At 42.2% G+C, this 22,262-nt stretch overlaps 1 protein-coding gene across 1 annotated transcript; it reads right to left on the reverse strand.

The window, feature by feature from the left end:
• Positions 1-1,723: 1,723 nt before the first annotated feature.
• plekhm1 (pleckstrin homology domain containing, family M (with RUN domain) member 1) lies at positions 1,724-17,059 on the reverse strand. The gene is made up of 12 exons (XM_083933009.1): positions 16,904-17,059; positions 15,554-15,643; positions 14,034-14,275; positions 12,648-13,316; positions 11,772-12,252; positions 9,668-9,815; positions 7,017-7,994; positions 6,693-6,838; positions 5,823-6,016; positions 5,670-5,733; positions 5,427-5,584; positions 1,724-3,964 (listed from the first exon to the last, which is right to left on the reverse strand). Exons 2-12 carry the CDS (start codon positions 15,605-15,607, stop codon positions 3,856-3,858), a joined length of 3,243 nt encoding a protein of 1,080 aa, XP_083789135.1. The 5' UTR covers positions 15,608-15,643; positions 16,904-17,059; the 3' UTR covers positions 1,724-3,855.
• Positions 17,060-22,262: the final 5,203 nt, after the last annotated feature.

Genomic DNA, 22,262 nt, shown 5'->3' on the forward strand with positions numbered 1-22,262 from the left:
CTGTGTTTTCTGCTATGAATCCCTCATAAATGACAGAGAAGGACTAAAAGTGACTGCAAGATGCTTAACTCAATAAAAGCAAATAGGGTAGATCAGGGACAGTTGTAACCCCTTACACATAGAGAGATGTCCCAGTTTAAAGCAGTAGGGGGCGCGTTGAGCTGCTGCTAACTCTGGTGAGAAATGTGATCTGATGACACACGACATGTTGAAGTTTGCACGAAGACGCGATTTCCTGTAACCGCACAACTTTTGTATCTTTTTGGTCGATCATCCACACACAGCCAGTGTTATCAGAGCCTGAAAATGGTATCTTCTGTAACCTGGTCCCAGAGTGGGAAGATTTGAAAACGCCCACCATGGACGTCGTTGTCTGGACGGTGAAACCTCATACTTTGTTAAAGGATGGCGTCATCGCCCCACCTCTGACCTCTAACCCCACGGTGTCACATAACAACAACAGTGCTGCTGCGTGAGAGCAGAGAGGCGGACCCAGAGACTGTTTACTGAACTGGACTCTGAGCCACGAGCATGGGAATGAATTAGGCCGAGCACAGATTTCTCCCTTTTCCCTGATGCTCTGGATAAGGAGCTAAACTGCTCTCTAGTCGCTTTATATAAATAAAGTTGCTGAGAAGGTGTGAAGTCTCTAAATGTAGTGAGAAAGTGGCGCCTGGGAGTGCTTTGGGACGGGGAAGGGGCTCCCAGCAGCACCCTCTGCTCAGTGAGGACACTAACTGCCGAGTGAAGGGGCTCCCAGCAGCACCCTCTGCTCGGTGAGGACACTAACTGCAGAGTGATCGGTGCATCAGAGTCCAGAACAGCACCAAAGTCTCCACTAACACCAGAAACAGTGGACAGATTTTTCTCTAGGATGGAGGAGGATTTGGGAAGTCTCCAGATCCAGAGAGAAACTCTCCGGGGTTTGTTTACAGCGTCTCCCGTCTCTTCTTCTCCGTTGTTGGTGTATTTCTGTGGCAGTTACTGTTTTTAGACTAAAAACAGACTTAAAATCATCCAAATGTTGTTGCAACGTTGAAATTATATTTGCATTATTTACTAAACCAGAATGGCTGTAAAGTAGATGATGAGTACAACAGTCAGGGAACTCTTTGTCTGTAAAAAGTCACTATCAAGAGACTGCTGCGAAAAAGGTCTTAAAACAACAGCTGGACTCAGGGCGCACTCACACTGTCCATCCGTACCGTGCCCAAGCAAGTTTCACAGCTAAAGTGTAGTTAATTTGACCAGTGTGAGTGCAACCTTATCACGTCTAGGTGCGGCACGCTTGCCGAACACGGCCCGTTTTGGAGAGGTGGGCTTTTGTAAAGCACATTTGCACATGTACGAGCACGAGCGTGCGCACGTGTACGAGCATGAGGTCACGGCGGCTCTGACGTCATTTTCTGTGCGCCTGTTGGGACATAGAAAAAAGAAGGAGGGGCCATGTTCGGACATTTAAATCAATGGGGCCTGGGCCGCGATGGGAGGGGGGGGTGGGACAAGTACCCTAAGGCACGGGACAGGGGGGACAGTGGGAGTGCGCCCTCAAAATATATAAATAAAACAAAAATATCTGGCACTAACCCAACAAGCTGATGACTAAACAATCTTAAAATTCAAGGAACCAAATGGTACCTTAAACAAGAGTTACACAATAGCATTTTTAATGGTCATTATTCCTTCACACGTAATAAATGAGATGACAAACACAAACCAGGAATGACAGATATGCCCTATATATCAAAATAAACATGTATTTTGTTCTCTGCAAAAAAAAAAAACATAATTATTTGTTATTTCAGAGATGAAAATAAACAAAGTCATCGCAGGTCTGTTTGTTATCTGGTGGTAACAACGTGTGCTAGAAGATATCACAACCAGACTCCAGTTGAAACATCAGTTTAACAGTCGTAGCAAAGTGCAAATATGCAAAATATATGTTTTGACTTCAGGATTCAAACGCAAAATCACATTCAGGATTTTTCTTTTTTTACTGCAGCAACTTTATGAATTCTGTCAACATCAAATTGTAGGGATGCACCGATGGCTGGGGTATCCATGACAACGGGGTAGATTCAATTCACTGCTTATATACTACATACTGGAATCTTAAAGAGGGCATATTTCAGGTTCATGCTTGTATTTTAGGTTTCTATCATGTTTTTAACGTTCAAAAACACTTTAATTTTCTCACACGGTCCGTTTGAATGTACCTGTATTCACCGTCTGTCTGAAACGCTCTGTTTTAGTGCCTGTCTCTTTAAGAAGTCTTCTCTGATTGGTCAGTGTTTCGGGGCCTTCTGTGCACTTCCCACCTATATATAGCACAGCTGTGACATCACAACCTTCCAGGAAGTACTTACTGACTACATACTGTGCTTTGTTTCTCTGAGTATTTATATAAACACCTCCACCTGCTTTATAACTTTAAAACAAAGACGAGGAAATCTCACTTTTTACAAAATGGGACCTTTAAACTTTGACTCATTTGTCTCTGCGTTGTAAAGTTTTACACTTAAATTGTATTTTAATGAATTCCTGTTTATTTGGAAGATTCGTTACCATGTTGCTGGAGCGTGTTTCATTATTTAAGTAATAAATAACATAAATTACATTTTGTTTTTTGTTTAAGTCGAGCCTGATGTTGATCCTCCCGGTTTGATTCCTTCAACGACCTTCTTGCAAAGGTTTGCCCGTATAGAAAAATACCTGCTGATAATCCAAGTCCTTCATAATGTTTGAAAGTAGTTGTGTTTCTCCCTCTGCAGGCTTTCATCCTCTTACCCGAGCCTCGAAATCTGTTGGCTAGTTAGTTTGCGTACAACAACCATAACAACAGAGAGCCGAGCATAAGATGGAAACAGGCAAGAGGCCGTAAAGTGACGCAAACTGCAGTAAAAACCCAAATGAGATGCAGTTTCCAAATGCGCTGTACGCACGTCCAAACAATGCTTCTAAACCTGAATAATATCACATATTATTTTCAATATCAGCACATTAAAAAAGGCTATATTCAGAAAAAGAGAGTCTATTTTGAAATATCCAAACAGAATACGCTGTTAACACAACTTGTACCAAATCTGGAACAGAGCAATATTAATGTGCATATATTATATATAAACATATTGAGGCGTACCTCGGGTCTGAAAACATCAGATCGGTGCATCCCTAATTATGAATACATATTTGTGTCCGTTTCTAAGCTGAGAAACGTTCCACAAAGTTTTCTCGTGTCCGTTTTTTACCTTCAGTACCCGACGCAGCAAACGTCGTTTCATTTACGTTAAATATGTTAAATCAAACAAAACCAGCCTGTGGCGCTTTTTGGCTCCGTGTTAAACTAACAACACCAAGAGGAAAATAGTGTAAAGCTCAACTTAAAAAGAAGGCACAATCAAAGAATCTGATGATTAGAACATTTCAAGTGCTGTGTTCAACGTCACTGCTGCGTCATGTTGAAATATGTGCATGAGAGACACACGCTGAATGTCCTGTCCAGCGTTTCCAGTAAACATGATGGTGAAGAACGTCGGACTCGACCCGGTCAGAAAAAATAGATAAAAATAAAATGTGTTCTTGGTGAAAACTGTCACCGTTGCCCGGTCCGTTGTCTGATGCCGTGGCTGAGTCTGAATTCAGAGAGGTATTAAAGTCACTGTTGATTTACATTTGGCTGCGTCACGTCCGCATCACGAGGCCCGATGTGCCTCTAAACAAGCGCCACAGAGTCTTTCGCACTCATAATTGCACTTGAGGTTTCGTCATGTAAGAGATTTTGAGCGCTCCTCTGGCTTCCGGAAGCACGTGGCCTTGGTAAGTCGGGGCTACACAGCGCCGCTCTGCTGGCTGCGCTCAGTACTGCAGATCCCTCTCCAGGTATTTCTTCATCCGCTGACAGCGAGGACACGAGTCCGCAGGAGCCTTACAGGCCAGGTGAAACACGGCCTTACAATCTTTACACCTGCGTCGGAGACAACAACATGAGCTTTTAACAAAGGCAACTTAAACCCCAGATTTTACTTAGACAGGACTGTTTGACAACAAAGGTAAATCTGTGGATATAATGAAAATATAGTGTACACTTAAACTGATGATTTTTTAAGGTGGTTAAAAATAGTTAAGCTGCTGCTCCCGTCCGCAGCAGTACATTACTGAGCTTCCATCAAACTGGGGGTTTGGGGGTTAAGGTCAAACTTTAGCATAGAAATAAAAGCTACAAGTGCGTTCCTGCCTCTCAGCACGCGTCAATACAGCCGCCATCTTGTGTCAGGGCTCCAAGGCAGTTGAACCGCGCTTCTTTGATGGTCAGAACCAGCCAAGATGCCTGATTTTTGCACCGCACATGGCTGTAGTCATGAACGAACAAAGACGACAAAGGATAAACGCAGAACTATTCATAGGTAAGATTTTATGCTGGCCAAAGTTCATATTCTCCAACAACAGAGCGAGAGTATGAGGAAGAAACTGTGTAAAGTAGTGTTGTTGCAAGGATACTAAATACTGTAAATATTGGAATCAAATGTATATATTGTACATACTGTGTAGCTAGTTCATTATCAATAGTTATTTTACCAAACTTATACAATGCCTGTGTGTAAGGACATGCCCTGTCTTGACCTTTTACCAAATAAGCAGGAAATGGCTATTCATCTTTCACATTAAATGTAAAAATATATATTCAAAAATGTTTTTTTCTTGTTAAATATATTGTGTACATTGTCTATAGTCAGTATAGAGCTGTTTAGCCTGCGTTATCCAAACCTAAGCTGGATGTTGGTGGCTTACAGGTCGGCCACATTAATGTTTAGTCAAGTAGTCTCCAGACTAGAAAATGTATGGAAAGGTTATTTAGTAACATTTTTTAGGCTCGACCAAACCAGCCTGTGATTTTAGGAGTTTGTGAATGTGAAAAATTGTCAATGCGCATTACGTTTTGAACATAAACGTAGGCAATGTTAACAGCTTCTCTATCATTTTACCCACCCCCTGTTTAAATACATGTCTGACACTTGTGACAAAAGCAATCGCCTCTCAAATGTGTCGATTAATGATGATTTAATTCCGTGTGTCCCCTTGGCTTCTATAGACGTCCATTTAAAAGCAGCGCTACCCCGAACCAAGACAGCGGCTCTGTTGACGCATTTGTTCCCATAGGCGGCTGAATACAAGGGCACTTCTAGTCTTTATTTCTATGGGTGTCATTTATTTATACTTAATGTTAGTGGAGGGTACATAAAGTGACCCAGGAGGAACTGTAGATGGTGGCGTTCGTAGATGAAGGCGAAGAAGCGGAAGAAAGACGCAGATTTCATGTCTAAATGAAATGCTGCATTTTGGGTTTACTCCCGACTTTAAACCAACACTACGAAAAGTAATTGTGGGGATGAGTGAAGCAGAAATGAGGCGGCCCCCGGATCACGAACCTGGTGGTGATGTCAAACTGGAAGGGGAAGATGATGTCATTAGCGTGGCACATCTGACAGATGAAGCCGCGCTGCGTGCACAGGTCACAGTGGAACACGTGGTTGGAGGCGTGCTGCAACAGCGTCATCAGGTAGGATGCGTAATCACCTTCCGCTATCTAGGAAATACAACACACACGCATGTTAGGACGTCTCGAGGTGGCAGACGACAGGCGCAGTCACTGAATGAACACAGCAGGATACCTGTCGTAGGTCCATGACACTGTACAGATGGCTTGACTCCAACAGGTACGTTCGCTGCTCCATTCTGACGGAGAATTTAAAAACGCATGTGATAAAATGTTGTAATAAAATATGGTAATATGTTTCAACACACACGCATACACACACACACACCTGGCTTGGAGTTTCTTGCAGGCTCCGCTGCGGCAGGTGAGCAGGTAGTCGCCCAGCAGGCGCAGCCTCTGACGCAGGTTGTGGGCCTGAGCCATGGACTCGGAGTGCTTCACCAGCTCGGGGTTCAGCTGCTCCAGGTTCAGCAGAGGCTCCTGCTCCACCTGAGCCAGCAGGTAAACGGCCTTCTTAGACACCTGGACAGACACACACAGTCACGTTAGTGGGATCGGAACATGATGGAGAGAAAACATGATGTTTGTCACATATTTTACCTCTAACTTTTGCAACTTTTTTCACATATGAAGCAGTAAAAAACTGTAAAAGACCTGAAAAAAGACTTGGATGAGTAAGATAGAAAATTATGTTTCACCACAGTTTCACCCTGATATCGATCATTTATATTTGTTCATATGTTCTTAGTTTAAAAGTGATCTGTAGCTGTTTTATTTTTTTACTTATTATTATTTGACTTAAATAATTTGGCATATTTTTTTCTTTCATTTATTGAGCCATTTTATTTTTTCCTTTTTTCAAATTATTTTATTAAATACATCTGATAGTTATTTGTATTTGTTTTTTTTTATTATTATAATTATTATTATAATTTGAATTAATTAGATACATTCATTCAATCATTCATCTTCAACCACTTGTCCCTGTCAGGGTCGTGGGGGGCTGGAGCCGATCCCAGCTGACTACGGGCGTGAGGCGGGGTCCACCCTGGACAGGACGCCAGTTCTTTTTTTGGAAGATTGTGGATTATAATGTTCATGCTCATGTCTTTGCCCAAAGTTGTTTTTACTCTGCCAAAAAAAACAATAAGATGACTGAAAAATGTTTTAAAAAGTGATGTGCATGTGCTGCTCCTACCTCTCTTTGTGTGAGGTCCCAGTTGTGCACCATGCGTGAAGGGATAACTGCGGTGTCGCCGTGGTGACAGGAGTCGCAGTAGTACTGTCCGGAGAACTCACACAGCCGGGCTCTGCCCAGGGACGGGCCGATCTGCTGAGGACATCCTGCGCGTGACACACAGCAAAACCTCAGCCTCTTATTCACGAAAAACAAATTCACACAAACGACACACTCCTGAACGGAAAGGAGCGCTGAACAAAAGAGTAACATATATTTAGAAGCGACTCAATAATGTTAATAATGTGTAACTTCTATTTGTTTCTGTTAAAAACTCCATATTACCTGCACACTTGAAGCTCTGGGCGTCCAGCCCCTTTTCTGAGGGAACCGTACACAGATGAACAAGAAGTGCTCCATCTTCTTTTAGTCTGTGCTGCACCAGTCTGTGGAGATTCCCGGTTATCACCGGGCAAACGACAGCTGGCTCCCCAGAGCTGCCGTCCTCCCCACTTTCCAGGTACGAGTCCAGAGCTCCTCGGATCAAAACCCTCCACGAGCGAGCCTCCTCTGGGTTCTCCGCTCTGAGTTTGAGCGTCTCCCGGACGGTGAGGAGTCTGAAAAACGCCGGCCCTCCTAGAGAGACGTCAGGCACTACGTCGCGGATTTCCCCAATCTGGTGGGTTTGTCGCAGCAGCTTGCGTCCCTCTTGTACCCGAAAGCCTTTCACAGCCTCCAGGGAGAGGGAGAAGACCAGAGGCGCCCAAGTCCTAGCCTCGGGATCTGTGGAGAAGTACAAAACAGCTTCTTTGATGGCATCCGTTTCCACATCGGCTGTCCGAGTCCAGTCAAATTCCTGTAGAGGGGGAGGAGCCTCCTGCACGCCGCACGTCCCGGTGTCAGAGGATGATGGACTTCGCTCAGGACTGGAGGGGGCGGAGCACAGGGACGACGCATCCACACCGTTCTCACTGGTGGGCTGCAGTACCTCCCACTGCTCATCAACGCGAGACGCTGGACGACACTTGTCGACGGCCTCGACTATCCGGTCCACCCAGTCCTCAGCTTCGCCGCGATTGGCTGCCCGGAGGTACAGTCGCTTCCCAGGAAAGGCCAACTCGAAGCGGCCCTCGGGTGAGGCGATGCGAGCGTCCTCACATCGCACCAGGGAACAGTTATCGCAACACGTCCGCTCCTCCGCATTAAGGTACAGCCGGAACTCGAATGGCGACAGCTCGCAGTAGTGATCCCGCCACATTCCCATCGCGCCGCGTCGCTCCAGGTGACCGAGCTTCAGCAAACCACGGAAAGGGTTGGACAGCCCTGACAGACGGAAGTGAAGGAAAGGAGTTATTTTACATCCTCGCCCTAAGACTGTGGAGACTCGTTGGCAAACTGCTTTTACAACAATGTTTGACTCTGAAGTCACAGGAAAAATGTGATAAATACGAACAATGTCTAAAAGGTAACAGCAGTGATAAGATCCTAACTCTGGGAAGTGGACTTGTACTTATATAGCGCCTTCAACGACTATTCAAGGCGCTTTCACAGTGTTTGTCACATTCACCCGTTCACACTGACATTCACACTGATGGCAGTGAACATCTACAGACCATCTAATCTAACCATTCACACCACATTTACACACCCATGCGCAGCGCGGGGAGCAATTCAGGTTTCAGTGTCTTGCCCAAGGACACTTCGACATGTGGACTGGGGAGGTGGGGATCGAACCGCCAATCTCTCAAATGGAGGACGACCCACTCTGACACTGACCCACAGTCGCCCAATGGGTTAAACGCATCCCTGAATAAACTATTAATATACTGTTAAAATCTGTTTTTACGACAGAATCGATGGACTTCTTTGGCAACGGTTAAATCCTTTGCACACATACAGAGAATGAATGCTAGGAATTTTTTTTATTATATGGTTTAAGAGCTAGTCATAACAGAAAAAGAAAATAAATAAATGACGTAGGGGGCTAAATTACATGTTATCGGCTCTGTGCATAGACTCGCGCACAGCATTAGAGGCATTTCCGACACTGGTATCAGAAAAACTCGGCCTTTATTGCCTCATTAGATGATGAAAGGAAAAGCGTGATGACCTATTCTGTTGACCAAGTGGAGTGAGATTGTACAGCAGTTGCATCACAGTCCAAACTCTTATTGAGGTGACGTCTTGCAAGGAATACAAGTTGATTATGTTACAATCTGGCAACATCCCAAACCGGTGTTTTCCATCAGCTGTCGAATGGGACAAACACCTGCTGCAGCCACGTCACTGTTTTCAGGGTGTGGTCGGTTTGAGCTGCAATGTTTTCAATCCACAGTTCCCGGTGCTGCAGGAATGTTCTGGTCTGTATTTACCTTTCAACTTAACTCATTAGTGGCCGGATTTACTGCCCAGGTGATTTCACACTGAAGGTTTTGTTTTCATGTGTTTCTTTTGTTTTTATTGGATTGTTTTCTTCTCATTGCTTAGTTTTTCCTCCTTATTTTGTGTGTTTCTTGCTTATTTTTTGTTGCATTTATCTAAATTATGTTGGCTTAGTTTTATTTTTTTGGTCCTTTTGCCTTTTTTATTGTTTGTTTCTCTCATTAAATTGAGGGGAAACCTCTCCTGACACATTTATTGTTTCATTTTCTGGAGTTTATGCCGTCTTAAGAGTGTGCAAATATGCAAACATCTTACCCCCTGTGCCGGTTTTGACCACTAGTAGGCTATGGAGCAATGTTTTCACAGTAAATACTATAATAGCACTGATGGGTGACTAACAATTATTTTCATACTTACTAATACTAATACTAATCTGAAGATAAATTTTCTAATTAATTTAGTAGCTAAAAGTCTTGTTTTGTTTAACTTAAAGTTAAGACCTAAGCAATGTACAGTTAAAAGAGATATATGACAAAAAAAGACAGATTCCTCTGCTTGCAGGCGGTCAACCCTGTGTTCACTCTCTCATAAACCTAATAACGGAGATAGGGTACCTATTTGTCTGCGATGGACGACGCTGGGAGGTGACGGAGAAGCCTTGACCTCGGCTGTGGGAACAGGAGGAGGCCCCTCGTCCTGGTCTGACACTTCCTCCAGGTGGGGCTTGTAGATGTCGTCCTCAGAGATCCAGGAACGAGAATGCTACGGCAGAAATGACAGTCGTTTTTTTTTTCATACAGTGATGTTAGAAAGCCCGAAACAAGACGTGCATTTAATCTCTGTGATCATAGGGCTTAGTCAGTCATGAGACCGACATGTTGAACTGCCATCAGATTAACGGGTGCATATCTGGAGGATCCTTTATCTAGCACACTATACAGGAAGGAAATAAAATCCACTGATAACTACTTTTTAGGGCTGCAACAATCAGGGTTAGTAATCTGCAACCTTTAGTTATTAGGTTCACATTCTCTTCAAATACTTCAAACTACAGGCACAGTCAATAACATGGTCCTTGATTTACATATAAAATAAATCGTTTTACAAGCTTCAAGCTGGGGAACTGAACGATCAGTGTATTTTTAGGGCGCACTCACACTGTCCGTCCGTACCGTGCCCCGTGCTTTAGGGTCCTTGTCCCCCCCTCCAGGCCCGTTTGTACTCACACTACCTGGGCCTCGGCGAATGCTTCTTGCTGCCTATACGTCATCACGCCGTAACACGTCACACGCATTGATGACGTCATCTCGATGCGTGGCTTTGTTTCCCGATCTTTCCACAGACCTCGGAGTTTTTGTGCGTCTTGTCGACTGTTTTTGAATCTTTTCATCGACCAAATCTGCAGTAAACACTCCACCTCCGCATCACACCAACGTGAACCTTTCGCCGCCATTGTTTTAAATGTCCGAACAGGCGCACAGACAATGACGTCAGAACCACCGTAGGCCTCGTGCTCGTACACGTGAGCACGCTCATGCTCTTACATGTGCAAACGTGCTGTACAAAAGCCCACCTCTCCCGAACGGGCCGTGGCCGGCAAGTGTGCCACAAATGGGCGTGGTGCGGTTGCACTCACACTGGTCAAAGGAACTAGACTTTAGCCGTGGAACCTGTTTGGGAACGGTACGGATGAACACTGAGTGCGCCCATGCATTTGATTTTAAACTCTTTTCTGGACGCAAGTATGCAGCCTACACAATACGTAATATTTCATGACAATTTGTGTCTGTGAAATCATCATTAGTCAAACTGTTTCATACATCATTTCAGCTAGCTGGCCCACTGAGTTTTACTAATCAATTTACCGGATTGCAGAGACAACACGACTGCATGAGCTGCATCCAAAGAGCAGTTCCTGTTATCACGTGTCTTTGTGGTTAGGAGTTTGAGAACTAGAAGATATTCAAATGTATGGTGTCTTTCTCTGTTAAGGGTCACGTTAAAGAGGACAACAAATGTGTCACAATCTTGTCATTTGACTAACTGATGTGGCAAACACAGAAAGTTTTATGTTTGGGGAAAATATTGTGACATACCCTGTTCCTGACTGGACATCACATGTACAGCACAGACTACAGAAAAAGGAGCTGTTTTATTTTATTTTAATATGTTAAACTCATGATCTCGAGTGGGAAAAATAAAGAAAATCCATGAAATATTAAACCATCCTGTATTTTTTGTCATTTTCTCTCAGTGGAAACAGACAAATAGTAATTCAGGAGCAAGGACAATTCTACATTTGTCCCTTTTCAGTTGGGATGAATCGCACAGTCCTGCAGCGTTTCAGCGGTTACACGTCATAAATAAGCAGCTAGCAGACTTCCTCTGCTCAGAACATCATTTGTTTCTCGACTCTGTTATTCTAAAGTATTGAAAATGAAAGAAAACAAATGCACAAATCCCAAAATTGAAAACCAAATACTCAACGAATGATTATCCAAGTAATATTTGGGTCGAAACATCTCTAATGCACAGTGAGGTGCAGATTCTAGAGACTACTTCGATAACGTCTTGGTTCTGAGAGTAAGTCACTTAATACAGCGTAGGAAAAGACACCATCTGATCTGCACAAGGCTTTTGTACACAGGAACCACAACACTGTGAAACACAACATTAAGGAGAGTGTTTGTGCATCTATCCGTATGCAAATATACTTACTGATAGAGAATCTGAGGACAATTTCCCGCTCAGGATGCTGGTAGAGCGATGTGCCATTTGCCCTCTTGAAGGCTCTGAGGTGTCGGCTTCTTTCTTAACCTGCAGAGGCTCCGGACTCTCCTTTACACCGTTCATATGTACTTCTCTTACAGGCTCCTCAGGCTCCACAGGCTCGCTAACTGGAGAGGGAATGCCTGTGTCCGAGTGTAACTCAGAGGAAGCACTGATGCACGCTTCAGAGGGTGAAAAGTTAACATGGTTTTCATCAGGGGCCGGTAGTGGCTCTGAATCAGACAGTAAAGGCTTTGGGAGTGGGTCCACGAGGTCTTGGTATGGTGTAGGGGGACCCTGGTTCTCGCTGTCAGAGCCACTGAAAATGGCCGTCTCCGAGTATTGATCTGGACCCGTGCTGGAGACGAAGGAGTCTTCACGCATGGAGTCCTGACTGCAGTGGCCACTCTCCTTGAACTCATTCACAGAACTGCGGAGACAAAGACATGATATATTCAACTGCAAGAATAAAACAGACTATGTTGGGGACTATTTTCAGCTGCGGATGAATACATGATTGGTGCTCTCGTGAGTGTTTACATCAGAGGGACAGTATGCAGTGTATGGAATTAACTCAAAATAAACCGCGTGTGTTCATGGTAGTGAAGGAACATGTCATGTGAGTTCAACAGTATGGCTCATTGATGTGTTTTTTATTGTATTTGGACAAACAATAGATCTCTGTGACACAAAGGAAGAAGATATGTCGAGCTTTGGCATTTATCCGTACTTATTTTTAGGATTTGCTTAAGAAAGATATCACAAAAAAAATTCAAATTCATGATTTTTGTTTCAAAGAACATCCAAAGACACAGTTACACTTACTCCTTCTGTGGCCTCTTCGTGCTGGTGTTGACATTTATGGGCGTGTCCAGGTCACATGAAGACCACTGCTCTCCTGTCGAGCTGCGGGGGTCCTGCCCCTGCAGGAGACTATCAGAGCTCAAGCTGGATGAGAGCTGAGAGGAGCCTGTGGTGTCCAGGCTTAAATTAGAGGAGTTGAGTGCAGTCCGACCCCCTTGTAACACATTTGTCCCTCTCCCCGACAGCATCACCGGGCACCCTCTCTGCATATCCATTGCATCTGATGAGCTTGACGACTGGGACACTGTATCCCACGATTCTTTACGCGTGGTCTTGGAGGTTGGAAGGTCTCCGCCATTTAGGACGGGTGTGTCCGCGTGGGACAAGGGGCAGAGTCCAGCGAGAGCCAGAGGCGTGGTGGTCCATTCGTTGAGGACAGCGGACTTGTAGGAAAGGTTGAACGTTAGTGACGCCAGACCCTGGAGGTAGCTGAGCAGAACTTCCCGCTCCTCTGCGTTCAGGAGCAAGGCACTTGGCTGGTAGTGGGCACGCAGCTTGGAGCCCTCACGAAACAGCGATGCAAGGTAGCACTCCAGCAGGCCGTGGTTGAGGGCCAGCCGCAGCCACGCTCGGCAGCGACCCACGTCCGTGCCCACGAAGCTGATCTTCTCCAGCTCTGTGACCACATCACTGGGGATTTAACAGAGAGCGTTAATACACTTTTACTATGTTTTAAGTAGGGCTGCCCCCCGACCAAGGATCGATAAGTCGTCTAATCGTACGACGTATCATCGTGGATGAGTCATAGTTTTTCTTGCAAGTTCATCCTTGTTCTTTTAAAAGTGATCCCATATTTTAGACGTCTTTCCCGACATGATTGGCTATAAATTGTTATTAACTGTCTAACTGCGATGTGCAGCCATGGGACCTTTTTTAAAAAAAAACACTGACAGTGAGTGAGTGTCACAGCTTCCTGTATCTGGCCCTTCAAATTAAAAGCCCTCCAGCCTTCAATAATATAGATTTTCACTTAATTTTGACAAGAAACAGCTCCAAATGTGTTGATGTGTTTTTCCTGTGACCAATCGACCAATAAAACTTTGGTTTGCTAATGATTTTTTTTTGGTCGATCCGTGCATGGTCGACGATTTGGGGGCAGTCCTGGTTTTAACAGAATCATTTCATGATCATTTTCATCATGGATTCATCTGCTGATCATTTTCTTAATTATTTTGTCCACAATATTTCAAAAAACAGCAACTCATCATGATAGAGAAGCAGGAATCAGAAAAAAGAACGGAACGCTTATCCGATCATCAAAATAGCTGCAGATAACAGTTTTGTTTATTTGATCTAACTAATCATTTCAGCTCTAATTGTGTCTTTTAAACATAAATGTGCCTTTACCGGTGGGTGACGGTCTTAAGGAGGCTCCAGAAGAAAGGTTGAGGGAGGGGCCCTCGGTCTGCCTTCCTGCTCCGGCCCCCAGCCTCCGTGCGGATGTACTTGCTCTTGATGCCGTGGATGAAAATGGCCTCCAGGGCGCAGCAGAGTAGGTTAGCATCGCCGTCTTCACTGGTGACCACCGTGTCTGACGTTACATATCGCTTCTGCAGGGCCTTCAGCGACTGTGCCAACCTCTCTTTGATCTACGTGACAATACATGGGAGAGGAAATATTAATCAGCTTCCTTGTTTCTTTTGGAGCGAGGTCAGAGAAGTATTGCTCTTATAAGAAGCCGGTTGGCAAATGACTTCTCACACACACATTTGTGTGTGCGGTAAAGAATACAGCCGGCATATTTTCTGCCTGCCACTCGACAGTGTGATAAGGAACAGGTAGAGTGAAGTCAGTGGCTGTGCTGTTATGCAACGTTGTCTCTGTAGATTAGCTTCAGTCACATGACCTACTGTCAGCTGACATGAAAGGAAAAAGAACATAAACATATAAAAGAGAAAATGCAATAGGTTGCAGAAAAAAATATTCTTCATCGACACTTTGAAAAGCGGTGGACTGGGTGTTCTTGACACTGAGCACTGAAGCACTCTTCTTTCACTGCACTTGACTTGGCAGGACTTGAGCAACACAGCGAAAGTACATTTATACAGATTCCTTGCCTACGGCCCAAGCGACCTGACTCACACATTAAGTCAGCAAATCAACAGTACATTGATTTGCCATTCATTCTCTATCTGGTTTTGTCTTTTGAGTTAGGTCTAGTCAGTTACTGGCTATGTTAGCCTTATGCACAATTTGCATTTGTTAATATATTGATCCTCTATTTGTTTTTTTATTTTTTCCCCCTCTAATCATTATTCTTTTAAGCACCTTTTGCTGCACTGTACGTCACTGGTTAATTTAGCCCTATGCACAATCTGCATTCTTATTTGTTTGTATGTGTCTACAATTTATATTTTCACATCATATCATCCTAATAATCATTATTCTTACTGTATTTCAGTGACATCTGTGTGCAGTAGCTTTGGTGGCCAGACTTTCACTTCACGGCTATATTATTATTCTTATGTTTTAGTTCTTTATTCTTGGGTGTATCGTTGTTTTTGTATGTTTTACATCAGCTACTGGACACCTGAATTTCACTCGAGCTCTATCTATGTATCATATTTACAGTGTCGATTAAAGGGTTCAACATACAGTCTAATGGTTTTATAGGTGATACATGCATATGCACAGGCAAGTGAATGGATCACCAAGTTAAGGGTTGAAAGTGGTGCAATACTAAAGTTCAGTTACAACTGTTACCGTTACAACATGTACCACTTAAATGTCACAACCTGACTGTGTTTAGCAAAACCCCATCCCAGGGGCCAATAATGCCAATCTGACACCTTCAGCAGAGGTATACATGAACAATAAAAGAGGAGGAAAACAAAACATGCACACAGGTGAAAAGATTGTGGTTTTACCTGTTTGACATCTTTAGCCTCGGGTGGCGTATCTGGCATCTGTGTGGCTAGCATGGCACCTCCTGGGAAGGTTTACTCCCACATGGCACACTGAAAGACAAAAATAAAGACATGAACGTCTAGAATGATCACATCTATATCGACTCCTGCTTCACCGTTGACATGAGTTTGAGACGAACAAACTAAACAAGCAGTGCAAGCGTGTGCACCCTGGCCGAACAGCCAGGCATGTGATGACAAGGAAGCAGTTTTTTCCCTTCCTTCCTGTCTTTATGTGAGCAGCACTTTTGCCACTGAGCTATCATTACTTTTTCCATCACGAGACAGAGTTCTGTTCCTGGACATCTTATCTGTCATTTCATGGTTTCAGTGAGTAACCACGGTGTAACTGGAGTCATGTGAGCTGCTGATTATAGAGGGTGTCTGCAGGGAAGTAGACACAAAAAAGGCTTTTAAATCTAACTTCCCCAATCAGAAAAAAAGGACAGGGCGGGTGAATCAGGATCCAAACAGCATGCCATTTAAATCCTCTGACATGATCACACGCAGATAAGATAGCTGCAAATACCTGCGGTGCCAAGCTACGACACAAATAGGATTACTTAATGGTAGCAAATGGTGTTTAGTAAATAGCCTTACAGTTTGTTTGCATATTGTGACAGTTTAAGATTCAAACTAGCCGCAGAAAATAATATTACACAACTAAAAAGCATAGAGACATAAATAGCAAATACTTGATTTTTTTTAATATATATTTTCTACATTTTTTATTTAGTTTTTATTTTTTGACACAATTCATTGTTAGTTAACAGCTTCCTCTTTCATACACTTTTTATTTTAATTTATTTATTATTAGTATTAATTTTTTTTCAATCTCAACCAATTTTTTTAACTTAAAATACAATTTATTTCTCATATATTCCTATCCACACATGTAATATAATTTATTGCATGTTTGCTTAATTTAATCTACACTGAACGCATTAATATATATTTAATTATACAACATATAAAATAAATATAAAATAAATAAATTACAGAAAATAACAAATAATCAGTAGATGTATGAGATTAGGAAAAGGGGGAAATTAAGAAAGAATAAATAATCGATGTAATCTAAACTGGCAGCAATTTTAATGACCATTTTTAATGTTAGCTTGTGTTTGGGGCGTGTGTGGGCACTGAAGCTCAACACAGAAGATACACATATTTAACTATTATACACAAAAACCCTAAAACACGCTGTTTAAAGCACCTTTCGTGCAGCAGTTACGTCAAAACAACAACATGTGACATTAACGTTCGCCTGTATTTGCAACGGTCGTTAGCATAACGAGCTAGCTTCCTTACCGTTGGATAACTTGTCATCAAAGGTCCAAAAACTACCGCGATATCTTCCGTAAACTATTGTAAACTCGAGTAAATGTACGTTAAAGGAAAGTTAATCCGTACAGTCGCTCTCCATCGCCCCCAAAATATTAAAAAACCGCAAAAAGGAGCGTTTGTTTTCAGGAGTGTCAGTATCAGCTGAAGTCAACACAGATGCATCATGGGAAGTCGAGACCGGTGATGCATTCAGGTACAACCAGAAACACAGTAAAAGTGATAAACACGTAACACTGGTTACATAAAATTAGATTTTGAAGATTCAAGAATCAAGAATCTTTATTTATCCCGAGGGGAATTATTGTGCAACAGTTTCAATACAAATATGGGAAAGGATCAGAGTAAAAATAAGCTAACATAATCAAATCAAAAGTAAGCTAACATCAAATAAATCAAACAATAACTAAATGTGACAGAGTGCAACAGACATTGTGGTTAAACGTAGGTTTATACAATATACAACAATACGCACTGTGCAGTTTAACAGCAGATTGAAATAAAATAAGTACAAACTTATTTGGCAGCAATAAAAATTGATTTCACTCCGTTTATCTGTCAGTTTCAAGCCTGCTCGCGTACTAAATTATGCTTGCTTTGAGGATAACGATGACCGGGACATCATTCACAGGCTTACTAAATGATGTGTTTTTTTGTTTAGCACAGATAAACAGCTGACCGACAACAAGAAGAGCCAAATTAACTTTGACACGTAGAATATTGTGGAAATAGTGACAGGCAAAATCAGTCGTTGGTCAATTTTGAGCTGCTTTGCTTCCTTAACATGTCTTATCTTATTTTACTACACTTTGTTTGTGTCTGTTGATTTCTGCCCTATTAAAACATGATAAAAGTGTGGCAATATAGCAAAAATATCATGGTCAGGTCACAGAAATGTGAAGTTTTCGGTTTCTCCCTCTAATTTGAGACTATTATTTGGCAACATTAGTTCTTTTATATAAACTTTACATGACATTTACTGTGTGTGATTCTTTTTAAATCTGATTTAAAAACACTTGCGTAAGCGTAAACATGGGCTTAATCTTTTATAAGTACTTTATCATAAAAAATCACTGCATATGCTTGAGCTAAACCGAATCAGATGCGGCAGTAACAGCGGTGCCACAGTGGATTGTCTAGTTTCCGTGCAGCACCCAAAGGCAGCACAGCCTTTGAGGCGTGCTGATGTTGTCGCTCTGTTGCAGCAGTGAGGACTTTATGTTCCTGTTCCCTCCTCACACACAGTGACTGTCTGACAACACAAGTAAAATTAAAAAGTTTCAAGTATCAAACCATGCAATACAAACATTATTAGTGTGTAAAAAGTGTGTGTCAAGAAATGATGAGCTACATAAAGTTAGAATTAATTAAATGTTTCTAAAATCCTCACATAAAGGTTTTATTAGCTCTTGACGATGAGTTGTTTCTGTTGGAGAACAATCCTGTTTCTAGTACAACTGCAGTAGTGAAATAAAGACTAGAATATCATATATATATATATATGTACTGTATATATATGTGAAATTGTTAAAAACTGCGTGCTAAAGTGCTCTCTAAGAGTCAACACGTGTGCTAAAGTGCCCACTAGGAGTCAAAACTCATGCTAAAGTGCCCTCATTGGGAGCCAAAACACGTGCTAATGTGTCCTCTAGGAATCAAAACTCATGCTAAAGTGACCTCTTGGACTCAAAATGCATGCTAAAGTGCCCTCTAGGAACAAAAAACTGTAGTTAAGGGTCCTCACAGGGGCCAAAACACATGCTAAATTGCCCTCTAGGAGTCAAAACGCGTGCTGAAGTGCTCTCTAGGAGTCAAATGCATGCCAAAGTGCCCTCTAGGAGCCAAAATACGTGCTAAAGTGCACTCTAGAGAGCCAAAATGCATGCTTAAGTGTCCTCTAGAAGTCAAAACGCATGCTTAAGTGTCCTCTAGTAGCCAAAACGCATGCTTAAGTGCCCTCTAGGAGAAAAAAATCTTGCTAAAGTGTCCCCTAAGAATCGAAACGCATGCTAAAGTGCCCTCTAGGAGCCAAAACCTGTGCTAAAGTGTCCTCACAGGGGCCAAAACACATGCTAAATTGCCTTAGGGGTCAAAACGCGTGCTAAAGTGTCCTCTAGAATGGCAAGGACGCGCTATATGTTCCCTTTTACCCCCTTTCGCCCCTGTCTGTGCACGCCACTGCTGAAGACCCCACTTACCCTGCACAACCTCTTTGAACGTTACAGATCTCTGTACGCCAGCAAAACCAGACATAAAACAGCTTCTTTCCTTCTGCCAACACTCTACTGAACAGCTGATCTGTTTTACTGCCTCTTAAATTTACCTCCTGCATTTAGTGTGTTCATCCTGTTAACTTGTTTTAAATATGTACAATTGTTTTTAAGACCGTACTTCATATAACAGATATTTGTTTATATATATATTTTCTTTTTTTTTAACTTATGTGTAATTAGTGTCTATATTGTATATGTAGCACCTACTGAAGTCAAATTCCATGTATGTTTGCATACTTGGCCATTAAAGCTGATTCTGACTCTGATTGTATAGTTTCTATTTTATTATGATTCTTCTGTCTATTTTATATACTTTTATTTTTTTCTCTTTCTCTTTTTCAATGTGCTCATGTCTGTCCTTGTGCTGTTGCAACATCGGCATTTCCACTCAGTAAACCCTTATCTTCTCTTATCGTATCTTATAAAACGTCACATGCTCTAGTTCTCTTTCTGTTAGGGTTAGGGTGTATGGGTGTTAGGGTATATGGTTGTTTGGTCCAGCGCTGCAAAAAAAACATATTAAAAAACTCCAGCTTGCTCAAAATAGAGCTGAAGGATTGTTCTTTTAGAACTGACGTCATGAAGAAGCTCAAAAGTCCTTTCATGGTCACCGATGAGGCTAAAGTTACATCTTGTCTTGTAATGTTCATTTAAAATGCTGGTGATGATCGAAAACCTTAATTTTTTTTCAGAAAAACTGGCTCAAGGCACAGTAATGTCACTATAGACTGGTCAGGAAAGGCTGTTTTAACCTCCCTCAGCCCAGGACAAATAGACTAAATATATAATAATATAGCATTTGCAGAGCAGTCAGTCAGTGGAGTTCCTTATTCCTCATGTTTTATTTGTAGCTGTAGACAATAGACATATAAAAATACAACCATACAATACATTAGATTCAAAAAATGTACCAAAAAGTACAGTAAAAATAACACTTCCATTACTGGAAATGTAAATGGACACAAAACAATATAAAATAAAAGGTGGAAAAGTGACATTTGCTTCACACCTCCTCACTTGATCTGAACAAACGGAGCATGAGTCCAAAACTCCAAAGGAAAGGCCAGAGCCTGTGTTGGTCAGACCATGGATCTCCTTCTCTTATTTAAGCTTGAAGGGTAGATATAGATTAAAGAAAAACCCACTGAGGAATGACTCCCCATGCTTGCTGTACTGTAAAATGGTCATGTATTGCATATTGTCAGTTTTAAATCTCTCTTTTCTCCTGAAATGGACTTAGTTTTGCCTTTTTTTACAGAGAAGTTCATGATGTTGGTTGATGAAAGTGTGTAGATACAATGTTTCTGACCTTTGTGATGTTGACAGGTGTTTGTACTGTACGCATGTTGATCCATCCATCCATCTTCAACCCCTTGTCCCTATCGGGGTCGCTGGAAGTGGGGGGTGGGGGTCCCAGACGGGGTCCACCCTGGACAGGACGCCATCTTTCGCAGGACATATAGAGACAAACAGAGACAGACAACCATTCACACCTACGGGCAATTAAGAGTCATCGATGAACCTATAACAGCATGTCTTTGGACTGTGGGAGGAAACCGGAGAACCCGGAGAAAACCCACGCAGACACGGGGAGAACATGCAAACTCCACACAGAAGGGCCCCAGCCGGGATTCGAAACTGCAACCCTCTTGCTGTGAGGCGACAGTGCCAACCACCACGTGCCATCCTATGCATGTTTATATGTGTGTGTATTATATTGAATAAAAAATAATAAAAAATCATACCATTGTTTAATTTCCAACATAATTGTTTAGTTTAGTTTAGTTTGAAAGCACGCACAAGAATAAACACAATAGAAACACTCTGTTTATATTCACTGTTCACTACACCGTTCACTGTTTATTTATTAATTATACTTAATATTCTGCTGCTAATACTCACTTCAAACAGCTGTCAACTCTGTCAACTTAGATGCTATATTATATTTTATTTTATTTTATATTTTATTTTATATTTTATTTGTTGTAGATATGTATATATCTTGCCTCCTTTTATATTTTATATTTACCTTTTATATTGTATATTTTTTGGTGGTTTCTGGAGCCTTGCAACGGAATTTCGTTTGTATACATGAAAATGTGTGTGAATGACATTAAAGTTTGTCTAAGTCTAAGTCTAAGTGTAACATGCAAAATAACTGAGTTCTTGTGACGGGGGGGGGGGGGGGGGGGGAATGCACCCAGGCCAAAGAGCAAATAAGAGAAAATGCAAACCAATAAAAGGCTGCGACGGAAGTGGATGATGAAAGGCCACGGAAGCAGCAGAAGTCCCCCTCTGGAGATCATTAAAGGCTTTTCTGTCAGGCCTTCTTCTTCAGAAACGTCATGACGTCAGTGAACGTCACACGTCACGTAGCGCAGGCCGCACTTTCACTTTGGGGGGAAACGCTTTCTGTTTCATTCCGTGGCCTGAGAAGAGTGAGGACCGGGGTCACTTCTGCAGTTTGGACCCGAACTGAAACCCGGAGTGTTTTTACACCGCGAAGTGATTCAGACAAACGGAGAATCATCGTTTTTAAACACACAGTTTCCACCGCAGGGAGATGCACACTTATAAATACTAAATGTATTCAATTCAATTCAATTCAAAAAACTTTATTTGTCCCCGGGGGGCAATTCAGGGCACACAGAGCAGCAAATAACGACAGTGCAACTATACAAAAACATTTGAACCTAACAACAAGAATAAAGTGTAAAAGAAGAATAAGTGTCAGGATGTTAGTGTGTTAGTACAGGTTAGATACAGAGAACATCGTTGGCGTGAGATGTAGAAAGACATGTGTGTATATGATGTAAGCAGACATGTGAGCGGGTGTATATGATGTAAACAGTGTAAACATGCAGTAGACTGTTGAAACAGGTATGAACAGAACTGTAGTGCAGAGAAGATAATTCATTCAATTCAGTTTTATCTATAGTGCCAAATCATAACAAAAGTTATCTCAGGACACTTTACAGAGTAGGTATAGACCACACTGTAATGATTTGCACCACTTAAATATGATGCAGGCTGCAGATATGTGATTATAATGA

Source organism: Echiichthys vipera, assembly GCF_963691815.1.
Source record: "Echiichthys vipera genome assembly, chromosome: 18".
Lineage (NCBI taxonomy): Eukaryota > Metazoa > Chordata > Actinopteri > Perciformes > Trachinidae > Echiichthys > Echiichthys vipera.

What these genes read in the sequence shown, in the direction of transcription:
- plekhm1 (XM_083933009.1), bottom strand. Translation starts at nt 15,607, where the DNA reads ATGCTAGCCACACAGATGCCAGATACGCCACCCGAGGCTAAAGATGTC. An exon ending in CGTCCATCGCAGACAAATAG is followed by an intron (nt 7,995 to 9,667) that starts GTACCCTATCTC and finishes TCCGTCTGTCAG; the next exon opens with GGCTGTCCAACCCTTTCCGT. An exon ending in GGGACCTCACACAAAGAGAG is followed by an intron (nt 6,017 to 6,692) that starts GTAGGAGCAGCA and finishes GTGTCTGTCCAG; the next exon opens with GTGTCTAAGAAGGCCGTTTA.